This window comes from Orbicella faveolata, unplaced genomic scaffold, assembly GCF_042242905.1.
Source record: "Orbicella faveolata isolate gen_17 unplaced genomic scaffold, um_ofav_v1 contig_12, whole genome shotgun sequence".
Taxonomy (NCBI): Eukaryota; Metazoa; Cnidaria; class Anthozoa; order Scleractinia; family Merulinidae; genus Orbicella; species Orbicella faveolata.
In genome coordinates, this window is record NW_028301539.1 from 656,982 (window position 1) to 670,919 (window position 13,938).

General features: G+C 36.2%; 2 protein-coding genes across 2 annotated transcripts; both read right to left on the reverse strand.

The window, feature by feature from the left end:
* Positions 1-592: 592 nt before the first annotated feature.
* LOC110067420 (cdc42 homolog) lies at positions 593-6,371 on the reverse strand. The gene is made up of 5 exons (XM_020774745.2): positions 6,215-6,371; positions 5,340-5,492; positions 3,533-3,605; positions 2,664-2,773; positions 593-2,530 (listed from the first exon to the last, which is right to left on the reverse strand). Exons 2-5 carry the CDS (start codon positions 5,442-5,444, stop codon positions 2,243-2,245), a joined length of 576 nt encoding a protein of 191 aa, XP_020630404.1. The 5' UTR covers positions 5,445-5,492; positions 6,215-6,371; the 3' UTR covers positions 593-2,242.
* An 840-nt stretch (positions 6,372-7,211) lies between these two features.
* On the reverse strand, positions 7,212-13,165 carry LOC110067421 (cell division control protein 42 homolog). The gene is made up of 5 exons (XM_020774746.2): positions 13,018-13,165; positions 11,001-11,154; positions 9,889-9,961; positions 9,396-9,505; positions 7,212-9,076 (listed from the first exon to the last, which is right to left on the reverse strand). Exons 2-5 carry the CDS (start codon positions 11,103-11,105, stop codon positions 8,789-8,791), a joined length of 576 nt encoding a protein of 191 aa, XP_020630405.1. The 5' UTR covers positions 11,106-11,154; positions 13,018-13,165; the 3' UTR covers positions 7,212-8,788.
* Positions 13,166-13,938: the final 773 nt, after the last annotated feature.

Genomic DNA, 13,938 nt, shown 5'->3' on the forward strand with positions numbered 1-13,938 from the left:
ACTGGCATGGCTTTTCAAAATTCCATGACTTTTCCCTGATAAAAATAAAAATTTCTCTGACCAACTAAATACAAAATGTCAGATATAATAGCAGCTTCTAGCCTCATTTTACATCCCCATCCATCCCTTCCATCTTTCATCAAAACTGATAAGTTTAAAACAAATTTTTCTTCTTCAGCACTTGAAAATATCATTGAAAACAGTTACCCCAAATGTTTCTTCCAGCCTTAAAAGGTATTAATTCAGCAGGGTTAAATTATTCCAATTTTCCCTGACTTTTCTTCAAAATGTCCACTTTCCCCGACTCAAAGAAAATTTCCCTTTCCCTGACCTTAAGTTTTTTCTTCCCCTAACCTGTGGCAACCCTGTCTGGGATTCTTTGTCAGCACAGTTCAATCTATTCCCTCAGCTTTGAGGCAGTTTAATCTGAAATCAAATTTCAACCAGGTTTTGAGAAGAAGTTTTAAGCTATGGGGCCTGTTAGTGCATTTGTCTTTAAACTGAATTCCAGTCTCCGACAAATATCCTGGTTAAGTTCCAGGAGGGTGACCAGAAGGGATTTTGTGCCAGTCGAATTTAATTATCAATACCGTTTGCAATTTATTGACTCATTTATTGATCAGAATGATTCTTGACTTTTCCATGACCTAAGTGTACCGACTCCTACAAAAACTCAAGTCTACACTATCAGCCTGGCCTTTTCAGATAATTAGCTGCATGTTCCAAACATGTATAATATTACTGATAACAGCTGGGATTAGATCACTTATCAAGCAATTCGGTCAAGTCACAATTCAACTCAATAATAATGTTGAATAAAAATAAATAGAGCACAAAAGACAAGCTAGGAATTATAAATTGGTCTTTACACAACAAAGAACCTTCGTGTACATTTATTAATTAAAGGAACACATCTCTCTGTTACCAAGTGATCTTCATCAAATTTCTTTATGGCATATCGACTTAAGTCAATGTGCAGATCACACGAATGAAGGAACTTAATATATTTTGATATTAGTCAGTTTCTCCCACCTAATTAAGAGAACTGGTAATGTCGGCACACCTGTAAAAGAGCAAAATAGGGCCACAGCAGAAAAACACAGACATACTGGTAAATAATTAAAAGCCAGCGTTCTCAAACATGTTGAGAAGTCATCAATGAACACGGAAAAACAGGAGTAACTGGTTTGGCTACCACAACCGAAGTGGGCAGATTCACTGAATTTATTCCTTACTTTTCTCCTACATCAAACACTCTAGAAATTGCTTTAAAAGGGTACTTCCATATCAAGTCTGTGTTTCATTGTAGATCAGAATGAACCCACAGAAGTAGAGTCACTCCTCCATGACCATCGAAGGTGAAACTATCTATATATTACGTGTATTAATAAAACAATCTCTAGAGTGCTTGGAACTTGATTGCTAAATCAAGCACACCGTAAGACAAATTGAAGGTTCCAGAAAATAGCGATACCAACCCAACATAGGAGTCATTCTAAGGAGGGAACAGGGGGCTCTAAAAAGGCAACATTTTTAAAGGAAAGTATGAACCAAAACTGGAATTTCCAGAGAGATGACAGGTTCAGACCAAAAAACACTCTGCAGGCTGGGGTATAGATATTTTCTGGAACACAAAAACTGGTCACACATAGTGGCTACAAATAGTGTTCTAGAAATTAATATTGCAGTCAAAGTAACATTTTCCATTCCTCTATAATTTCAATATATTTTAAGAAGAAATGACTGTTTACACAAATGTACAAGGAGGCCAGAAGTCTGTGGCTTTTAGGGGTTTTTGATCTTGCTATCCAAATAGCTATTCAAATTATTTTCCCCTTTGAACCATGCAAAAATATATCCTAACAAGTTCAAAAGTTCTGAATTACATGCACTTACTTTTTGTCAGTATTTCATTGCTAGTAAAGCAGGAATGAGGTTGAGCAAAAGATTCAACCTAGCCACAAGACTGTCCTCATATGACAAAGAATTGTCCCTTGGGAGCTCAAGATGTGTTCTTTTTCCTTTACTTTAAACTTTCTAGCAAACAGAACTTATTTCTGAATTCCTCCCAGTAATTGCTAGTAATATCCTATACAGCTATTTTCTCTTTAGTACACTTGATCCACACTTGATAAATTCCAGATCTGAATAAGTACTATTTTTCGTGTGTGGAGAATCAAAATCTTGTCCATTTGAATCAAGATGGCAAGTGTTCTTTCCTCATTATTTAACAGTCTGTCCTTCAAAGCAATGTGCATTTCTTCTTCTTTGCTGGCTCAGGAGGTTCCAGTGCAGCTAGTATTGCTTCATCAAAGACATTTTTCAAGCCTTTCTGCGTCAATGCAGAGCATTCGACATATTTCACAGCCCTCAGCTCACGTGCTAACTTATCACCACCCTCATTACCTATGGGTTTCTGCTTGTTCTTTGACAGTTTTTCTAACGTTCCAGCATCATCCCTCAAGTCAACTTGTGTACCAACAAGTAGAAAAGGTGTCTTTGGACAATGATGAGTGATTTCTGGTACCCACTAAAACAGAAATTAAACCAAGATAAACTACCTTTGATAAAATTTATTTGTACAAGACAAAACCAACCAACTAACAGAATATCACAAAATCCAATTATCACTAGAAAGTAGAACAAAGAAAATGCCACCTTACCTTTTCTTTAACATTTTCAAATGAAGACGGGGACACTACAGAGAAACATACAAGGAAAACATCTGTCTGAGGATAGGAAAGGGGTCTCAGTCTGTCGTAATCTTCTTGACCTGTTAAGGAAAAATGATAGTATAAAAGTGAACAAATATTACTTCCCAACACAACAATTCATTAGATGACACACACTTTTTCTAGGCATCAGTAATTAATTACCAAATAGTCAAAAGTGTCGTAAATGTGGTTTCTTTCCTGCACTCTGGCCAAAAACAATTTTTGAAAACTAACTTGGTGGGTTGCCTATGACTTAAGGTCTAAATTGCAAACTACATCTCTAAGGGTGGTTTAAATGGTACTGTAGATTCTAACAAAATTGAAATAACTATAAAAAGAAGAAATTATGCAAATGACTGATCATAAGCAGCAACTTAAGTATACTATAGCCTGAAGTCAAACATGACAGGTGACAAAACCTTTTAGAACTATACCCGAAGGCAATGGAACAAAAATAATGCTTTTTCACTTCTGCTCTCCTAAGGATCAGTCATGTTCCATGCAGTTAGACCAGAGAAGCCTTGGTTGATTCCACAATCAGCTACAATGTAAATTTGAGGGGGATCTTTCCTCAAGTTTAAGTGGCTGTATTGGCCAGGCATGGCAACCTCACCATGGAAGAGAATGGTAAAATAACCAAGGCCTTTGTTTCAATGTAAACTCGAAAGTAAAATGTTTGTAGCTGGTTGGGAGGCATATCAAACAGCAGTTAACACAACTAATAAAATACATGTTGATTTCTAGCGTGACAATCATTATATAGGTCTTATTCTACCGACAATATACATGCTTGACCAAGCTCTTACAAAGTGACTAACCTGCAGTATCAAACAATCCTAATGTGTAAGGTTCACCACCAATCATAACAGTAACAGCATAATTATCAAATACCTACAAAGAAAGTGAACAAAAACCATTATCCATAAACTACAAAGGAAGAATGCATTGCATGATGATTCCATCTCTTGAGAAAAAGTCTCCTTCTTACATATTGGTGGAAAAGTTTGAGTGCAACAGGTTTTAGGCAAGCCTTTGTCTTCTTCCAAATGACAAGCTTACTAATAAACAGAGCATGACGATTAGTAAAATTGATTACATGTTCTTTTTATCACTTAATTTAGGTAGTACTTGTTACAGTTACTGGGTGAAATTTTAGCTTCTCAAATCCCCCAAGGAAAACATTAAATTATTTACAGAACATTTTAAAACTGACCTTGGGAATTAAGAGTTAGACAAAGATAGTTCAAAGTATTGAGTGAATGTGCAATACCCGCTACAGTACATGTCATTATTAACATTAACATAAAATCAAAACTGATTCAAAATTTTCATAATCCTAATCAAAGTTTCTTCACACAGAGATAAAAACTGGTGATATTTCCATGATTGCCACTAAATCATTTGCCTTGACCATCATTACTAAGTTGCATAAGCTAAGAGTAGTTAACAAAATACAGGACGTTAAGGATGAAAAATGCAAAGAAGAACAAATTGGTGAAATGAATGACAATTATCACATGGATTGCACTACCAGGTGAAAAACAACATGTATCAAGGACATGATTGTAAACTTCGCATAGCAGGCTTTCCGACTTTGGACTTTTTAGAAATATCTCCAGTTCCAAGATTCTCACAGCAAATACTGGGGTTTCCTTTAAGATAAAATTTATTGTCAAGTATACTGAAGCAGGCAGGGTCTAAGTGAATTTACCCAAAAGTAATGGAGTTTAGATCATGTTCCCACTCTTAATCAATATCAATAAACATATGGAGCCAATGCAAAATAGACACATCAGAGAAACAAAGACATTACCGGCTTGTCTAACAGTTTACTTATCTTACAACCAACCAAGAAGCTTTTAAAGCTATTTTAACCACAATTCAAAACTGTCAAATGCACAACAGATATCTGAATTCACACACATGGCCTTCTTAGAGAAACGAGTGCCAACATGCCATGCACGATATCTTTACTTATAAGTTTTCCATAACAACACATTACACACAACAAACTATACATTCAAACAAACAATGAAATTAATCTTCCCACAGGGGTGATGCGTCATAAAAGCAATATTTTAACACCAATGCAAGTTTTCCAGCAACCTGCTTTTGTTACTACCATCTTGGAAAAAATTGTTTCCAAGATTCCCCATATCTCTATGTAAATCTTGTTGAAAATGGGCGACCATATGTTAAGCTACTGCACTTGAAATCATTATGATAAAGTACAAGATAAGCCCTCTGGCGAAATGAACTGCATCATTAAAACACTACCAAATATTTCATAAAAAGTGAAATATTTTTCATCTTCGCCCTTTACGTAAATAGGTAAAAATAAAATGGTGTATTTACAGGAAGAGACGAAAATCAAAATACTGGGATACAATCCTTGCCCAGTTCCAACAAGTAGTCATTAAAAGTATGCTCAAAATTACATTCAGTTAAAGTTCAGTTGCCAGTAAAATAAATTTTTGGTTCAAAATATAACATTCTCGCAGAATTGAAAACTTAAAATGAACATCAGCAAAAAGCCGACAAGTTTGAAACCTCTACCATCAAAATACGAAAGGTGTAAGCTTTAATTATTGGAAACGTGAAAAATAATTCTAACACTAAACTTACCGTCGGTACATATTCACTAGGAAATTTATTTGTTGTGTAGGAAATCAATAAACAGGTTTTTCCTACGGCTCCGTCCCCAACTACAACACACTTTATGGTTTGCATACTGCTACAATATAAGAAATTTTACGGTCTTCGGCCAATGTGGAAAACCTGAAAGTATAAAATTCGATATGATTAGGACTTCGTATGACAGGCGTCAACAAACTACTCGCTTGCCCCGGCATATTTCGATATAGATTTACAAACATGAACCAAGACAGCAAAAGTTCGCTTCGAGAAGTATGAAGGGTCGTTGTATCGCTGTAGTATGCCGCAAAAACGGAGATCTCCTGTTCGTCATATAGTCATGAATTTTGAATAGGCCGAGAACGAACCAAACCGCGAAGAAAATATGCGCTTAGAGTGTAGGAAGGTTTGAGCTTATCTAGAAAATGTGCTTTCTCTGGATTAACTTCACTCTCAATGAAGATGTTAGTCAGTCACTAGCCTGCCTTGTTACAGTACTGACACAAAAATGTTGCTCGAATAAAGTTTGAATACAATGAATGAAAGTTTCACAACTTCAGAATCTCAATGCAAAGGTCGACGATACCACTCCGATGGAATGAAGGACGGTGAATACTCCACTTCAATACTTACACTATTTGTCACATCATAACATCCCTACAGCTATCTTTTTCTGGCTGCTAAAATTCCTCCGAGTTGATCAATCTCTCGCAACCTCGCGAAAGAGTGAGATCATCAAAGAATATCGTTGCCATTCATGTCGCAAGAAATGGCGGACTATGGCGAGAAAAGTCGAAGCGAACGAATTTATCAGGGCAAAAATAGTTATGGAGAAGGATATACAACTAGGGAAATGCAACACTTACCGGTTATTGCGTTTTGACGCCTTATATGCCCTACAAACGTCGTAAGAGGAGCGGGTATCTAAACTATATAACTACCGCTTTTTCCATGAATTCCACTTTTGCAACGAGATGTCCGGCTTTCCAGGGGCGTTGGTTGACGAATTGGCGGGGGGCCCTCGAGTAGCGCTGCAGCATAGAAACGAGGCTATATGGAGCGAATTCTGTTGTGTAATATCATTGGTTCACTTTAATGAGGCCAGGTCGCATCGCTGGGAATTGTCCAATGGTCATCTTCGTTATAAAACTGTGTTGCAACTTCTAAATTTACCACAGAATATAAAGCAAGAAATTTGTCTGGATTACTTCACTTCCTTATCTTTGTTGTGCAGCTGAGCGTGCATCAATTATGATCCCTGCCCAAAAGGCAAAATGGAAGTTTTTCCTTTTCCACACCAACTGGCAAAATGACCCCCTGGCAATAGACAATCACTTTTTCATAGGAAAACATCATCACAAGTTTTTGCTGATTTTATTGCTCTGGGCTTACACTGCAAAAAGGCTGAGTTCTTGATTCTGGGATCCATAAAAGGATTTTTTTTTTACAGCCATATAACTTGTTCTCAAACTGAAAAAAATTAATCATTGCAGATGGACATTATATGAATCATTGTTCCCAAAGGAGAAATATTAAAAATTTTCTTTGTTTGGGAACTCCAATGTGCATACAAATGTAATTGGCTACTGAATGACACATGAAGGTATTGCAAGAGCCAAAGGGAGTCAACACTAACTGCACAGCCTTCCACCACACATGAACTATATATGGCCCACAAGCTGTGACTGTAAAATTCTGCACTGCTTTGGAGTCAAAGATTTGCATCAGATCAGGACATTGTCGCACTTCTTGGTGCTGACCAAACGGAGCGTGGCCACTGAGGATGAGAATGTACTAACAGTAGTCTATCAACTCTCCAAACAAATGCAAAACCACATCTCTGCACAATAGAAACAAGAGAGAGAATGGTCAAAGAATATTTATTTGTTAAATTACCAATTTTCTTTATATACTTCACATTTAAATTTCAAAACTTCATCTACTTTTAGCATCATCTCTGTACCCCTCAGTACTTTAGACTACAAAATATGATACAAAAATGTAAAATGGCCTAATTTAAAAATTTACATATCATTATGATATTTTGTTATGCTATTAATAAATTCTATGTATATAATTTCATTTAAAAATACTTATAACTGTTTTCATTCATTTATTTATTTTTTCTTCTGTCACTGAATATAGGTATCCAGAACTATCCATACAAGCAACTGTGTTAAAAAGTTAAAAATTGCTGCTATATGACAGTATTGCACTGTCTTGCCATCCTCTTCACAGCTCCAAAAAGAGGCAATTAGGATATGTAAAACTGGTGAAGAAATACTAAATAAACGTAAATTCTTTACTTTTACTTAATTAAGCGGATAGTTGAAGATGCCTGTCTTCACATTGATTCATCCATGGATCTCATTGAAGCTCATATTGGTACACATATATTTTTTTACTGAGCTCATAAAAATGTCATTTCTACCATCCATCCCCTCGCCAGGAAATGCCCTTGACTCGGATCAATGTACTGTAAAAAACATGTGAAAATTACCTTATAAAGGTACTATCAATTATTTAGATAAATAGAGGATGAGTTTGTCAGGTTGGTGCCATGTTCAGCTGCTTTGTAGTTTGCCTTCAGTTGTTTCACTGAACAAAACGAGACTTCTAATCAAGAGCAAATTGGGAAACTTAATCGCTCAAGACTATAATAAAATAATGTTATATATAATGGGATAGAAAAACAGACTGAAGCCACTGTTAAATTCCGAGTAACATCCTTCTCATCCTCCTTGACATTAGAGACCTTAAGCTATGATGATGGCGACACCAGGGACAATGCCTAGTAAGAAATGGATTGATATTTTACTCTCGAATTTCGTAACTATCTGAATCTGCTCAGTACCCCTTGATTAGTCTGAAAACCTGCTGAAACTAAATATGTAATGTAGGCGATCAATTCCAAAACAAAAGACAAAAATTTGCTGTCATGGCCCACGTTCTCCAAAATACGCAAAACTTGGTCATTTCAAATTGTTGCTTTGCAGTGGACAACTATGAAATGTAAGAAGATTTAAAAATGCAGGTGCATAGCCATTATTCTGCTCATCAAACCTTTTGTTTGGTGATATTTTTGTTGCCATTGCCATCATGGTTCGCTTAAGTTCCCTGATAGAACAGAGGTACCTTTTTAAAACCTTTGAAAATTTCCTGTTGGTTTTGCAAACTTCCAGGACCATCAAAGTGCCAAAAACACACATTATTAATCAGCTTATGGATATGTAAAGAACTATAGATGTCAAAAGTGATTAATCAAGAACTTCACCGAGTGGCAGTAAGCATGATACATTTTACTGCAAGTATATTGTTTCAGATGTCATAGATTCCTGTTCTACAGTAATGTTTAGGAAACATCCCAAACCTCTGAAATTTTAAATCCAGGTGGCAAAATGTCTAATATCGTATCTCATTCCCTCTGAGCTATCCATTTCTCAAAGCAAAGAACAGATCTTCTTCTTTTGTGGTTCTGGAGGTTCCAGTGCAGCTAAAATTGCTTCATCAAAGACATTTTTCAAGCCTTTCTGTGTCAACGCAGAACACTCTACATATTTAACGGCTTTCAACTCACGAATTAGTCTCTCCGCAGCCTCAACAGCTATAGGCTTCTGCTTGTTCTTGGTCAGTTTCTCTATTGTTCCAGCATCATCCCTCAAGTCAACTTGGGTACCAACCAGCAAAAATGGTGTCTTTGGGCAATGGTGGGTAATTTCAGGAACCCACTAAAAAAAATAAAATAACAGAATTGAATTAACTGAGTTCAGGGCCTGGTTGTGTCCAGAGGGCTGTTAAAGATAACCACCACATAGCACAGTTTGTTTTGTTCACTTCTGTCCTCTAGTCTGTAGCAAGTGTTTTAACCCATTTTAAATGACACTGTGTCTCTAAGAAAACATCATTCCTCCCTAAAAGCCATTTTATTTAAAAGTAATCTTACCTACATGACTAATAAATATTGCTTCATAATGTACCCTTTTTTTGAGTTAAAAACTGACCACAATAATTTAATTTACCACAGAGAAACTTCAAATTGTATTTTACCTTTTCTTTGACATTTTCAAATGAAGATGGTGACACTACAGAGAAACACACAAGAAAAACATCTGTCTGAGGATAGGAGAGGGGTCTCAGTCTGTCGTAATCTTCTTGGCCTAGAGAAGGCAATAAAATATTGAGAGAATAATGTCCAATATTATTGAAGATAGGAGTTCATGAAAGCAAAAACAGATGCATTGAGTATTAGTGTGTAAGGTCAGAAGACCAAATGGAAATTCTTTTCATAGGTGTGTTAGAGTTATTGCAAATGCATGGATAATGCATTTTACTAAACACATAAAAATGGAAACAAATTAATAATCATAAATAATGTGAGTTGAGGCACTGTGAAATTTAAGTGCATAAAATGTTGAGTTTTGGATTGATTCTAAATTTAAATCTGTATACATGTAGGTATGTCTGTATAAGAGGACCATATTTGTGAAATAAAGCATGCATACAATCAAATCTATCTACCTTGCAGTAATGGTGAACTAACCTGCAGTATCAAACAGTCCTAATGTGAAGGGCTCACCCCCAATCATAACAGTAACAGCATAATTATCAAATACCTGGAAGGTAAAATTCCTCACATTATGAGAGGGTGAATATGAGAAATAAATGGCTTGAGTGCACAATGTTAAAATACACATTAATAGCTGAATTCAAGGCGCTTTGTAATATTCAATCTCAATATAGGTCAGGATCTCTTTCACAAGCATGAAACCGATGGCCAAAATTGTGGAGCACTTTCTTGATGTGTTAGTGAAGTTTAATCTGCTTGGTTGGAAAGAAAAACCCAACATTCATAGTTATGGCTCTAATAAGTTTTGCTCTTTTTGTGGCAGCTGTTGTTTTTACAGTTAATACATGTACTCCAACTTTGCAAGTTGATCTTCAATGACCATTTTCCTGCTGGTTGGTCGATTTTTTTTTCCTGGTCTATTTCTCTACTTCTTTCAAAAATAAAAACATCTATTTAAAAAAACCGTGCTGTCGAAGCTGCTGAAAGTAACCGTTTAAGTTCACGTTGCATCAAATTCAACCTTCGAAGGATTCGCCGCCGCTTCGAAAAGTGAGTGTTTTTGCATAGTTACGTTATTTCTCAAAAACGAAGCGCAAATCAACAAAAACAATTACGGAACGATGCTTTTCATGTCAAAACAAGTCCGTCTGCCAAAAATTAGCTCGATCCTGCAAAAAATAAAAATCCGCCCAAAAAGTGATATACGCCCTTTTTGCACGAAAGCCTTCCATTATGTAAAATTACAGTCTGCTGTTCATCATTTGTCAAAATACACATCAAAAATCTTCTGGAATGTCTATTTTCACATCAGTTTTTTTTTTGTCTGCACAATAGTCCTTGCTTCACAGACATTGTCTATGTTATTTATCATGGACTCTCGCTATAACGGACACTAAACAATGTCCCAGAGTTGACAAGAGTTGACGGTATCTATCATTCTATGACTCAACAGATGTATACTAAACATCACATCTTTTTCAATGCTTAGACGAAAAGCAAGTAATTACCCAATAGTAATTTACCTAAACTCAGGTTTAAACTCTTAACTGAAACTTTGACCATTTGAGAATGTCCAGAAAACTTACCGTCGGTACATATTCACTGGGAAATTTATTTGTTGTGTAGGAAATCAATAAACAGGTTTTTCCCACTGCTCCATCTCCAACTACAACACACTTTATTGTCTGCATATTACCAAGGTATGAGGACTTACAAAGGTTCTGGCCACAGTGTTATGCCCTAAAAATAAAATAAAATGAACTGTTATCAGAACTTTTTAAAGCACACATTAAAATTTGAGAGTCTAATCCTTGCAACTTCTCAAAAGCAGTGAAAAGTTATAACAAATTATAATTAACCAACAAATTTAATGGTTGAATGCATATTGCATCACACTCAAAATGTGAATCATTCTGAGAGATTGGTGTATTATTTTTTTGTCTTTTAAGTTCACATTTCTCAGAGTTCTGCGGTGCATTGACCAAGGCAATATATTCTCACAAGTGCATTAATGATTATATTTAGCTCTTATCAACCGGGCAGGCGGTCTGTATGGGAGAATCTTGACCAAGGTTGTGAGTACAGACCCAACGCAGTGAGGTCTGTACACACGACCAAGGTCAAGATTCTCTTATACAGACCGACTAAGATCTTCAAGTAAAATTTTTATTATACGGCAAAACGAGAAAAATTTTATTTGCTTAATGAAACTGGTTTGTACTAGCCAACATTTTGCTTGCAAACGGCGATGAGCTGAGCTTAAATCTGCCAAAGATTGCTCGTCCTCTCGACTTTTCATTTCTCATCGGGGTTTTTGACACTTCCACTGATATTTTTAGAGGAAATTAGTCAATATTTTTGTATTTTAGTTTGTAACTTTTTCACCGCAAAATGTAACCAGTCTAAATGGCGGTCTAGATGGGAAAATCAAGACCGCTGTCAAGTAGATTTCAGCCAATCAAATTCATGAATTTGGTAGTTCCCAGTCCTTGTGAGATACAGCCATATAATAATGGGAAATATTAAGTCCCGGCCAAACGATTGTAACATTTCACCACAACATATTGCAACAGCATTATGGGCACAACATGCCATATGTCTTTGGCCACCTTGTTGTAACACGTTGGGTATTGGCCCAAGTTTGAAAATGGTTAAATTTGAGCCAACAACACCCAACATGTTGCAACACATTGCAACAAGGTGGCCAAACGCATGCAACATGTTGTGCCCAACAATATTAAGTTGCAACATGTTGCATCAAATATTGCAATCAATTGGCTAATTGATTGGTCAATCCCTTTCTTATTTCAATGCACCAGCTATTACCTCTAGGATCCCAGTGTCAGGTCTATAACATTCAAGAAATTACTGACTTTTAAAATATTCATAAAACTGTTTATTAGTAGTAGGAAGCTACATAAACATAGGCAGCTGTCAATTTTGTTTCGATTTTTTGTCAAAATTCTTATAAAAAAAATCCTACAAAATATAGACATCTACCTTACATAAAAGACAACCTACAGTCTGTTATCATAGCATGTCCATTAGTGAGGGGTGTATGGTCTATAACCCAAATAAGCAATGAATTTTCTTCTGGCCAACTGTGAGCTAGGGAAACTCTACAACTCACCTCTTATACCCCAACTAAAATGGCAAGTTAATTTTCCAAAATGGGTAGTCATGTCCAAATAGATATGTCAGTACAACTTGACAACACATGAAAGCAGCATAGAAACCTTAGCACTGAATAGGCGCCGGTAAAACAGGGCCTAAGAAACCGAATATAAGCTTACTTGTAACCTCACTTCATTATGAAACAAGATATCCAGTTTATTTGTTCTCTTGTCCTGCATACTGGAGCATCGATTAACGAGCTCGATCTACACTTCACAATGATTCCCGAAATAACATCTCCCTTACGAATTCATACAAAAACTACGATCACCAGAAGAAGCAGAGAGCCAAATATCTCAAGCTGTGCATGTAGAAAAACAAATTTGTGATCGGCCTACCATTTCGCAAACACTATGGCCATAAGCCGGTCTTATTTTAAACCACAGGTACCGGCGATGATTTACTAATAACAAGAAATGACATACTTACTTATCACTTATGGAATTTGAAGACCTTTCATACGCGAAAAACACAGCAAAGTCGGTTTTTATTCCACTATTTCTTCGAATTCCACGATTTACACCCAAGCAATATTTTGGTCGTCTCCCAGGGGCGTTGGTAGATGGCATGCAAGCGAGGCTGTTGACCTGAACTTATATTACCAATCCTGTGATTGGTTTATTTTCTTTCGCCAGGTCGCATAGCTCAAAATTGTCCAATCGAATGCTGTGTTAGAAAAACATCTGCAATGGCTAAATTTACCCGGGAATATAAAATATTGAACACTGCTGAAAAATGTGGTTTCCCGATGTCAAGTCAAAGTTAAATGGCTGGAATTTGATAGGGTTATAAAATGATTCAGGTGAGCCATTTGCACTTAAATATTGCTTGAGTTGATAAAATTAATGGTGTTGTGTTTCTATGTAGGTACATAATCTATTTGAACAGTTGTGTAACATCTTTTTATTTTGCCAATTGTGTATTCTTTTTTTCGTTTGGTGTTTATATTAATTGTTGATAAGGAATTTTTTCCCATAATTGTCAAAGTATCCAGGCTCCACAAAGTGATTTGCTGAGCGCTATAAATGAACTTTATTATTTAATTAGCAAGCAGACAAATTATATTCTGACAGCAGAGAAATTAATGATAATAGCTAAATTACCATTGAATATTGACGCCATCTTGACTGGGACAAACAAACACAAACAGTAAATGTTTGGAATCCTGACTGACTTTCAACCTATTTAATGGCAACCAGTCAGTGTAAAATGCAGACTGTGGACTGCAGTCGCAACCGGTCAGTGTAAAATGCAGACTGCAGACTGCAATGGCAACCGGTCAGTGTAAAATGCATATTGCAGACATCAGACCAGGGGAAAAATTATGCAGACTGTGGACCAGGGGTAAAA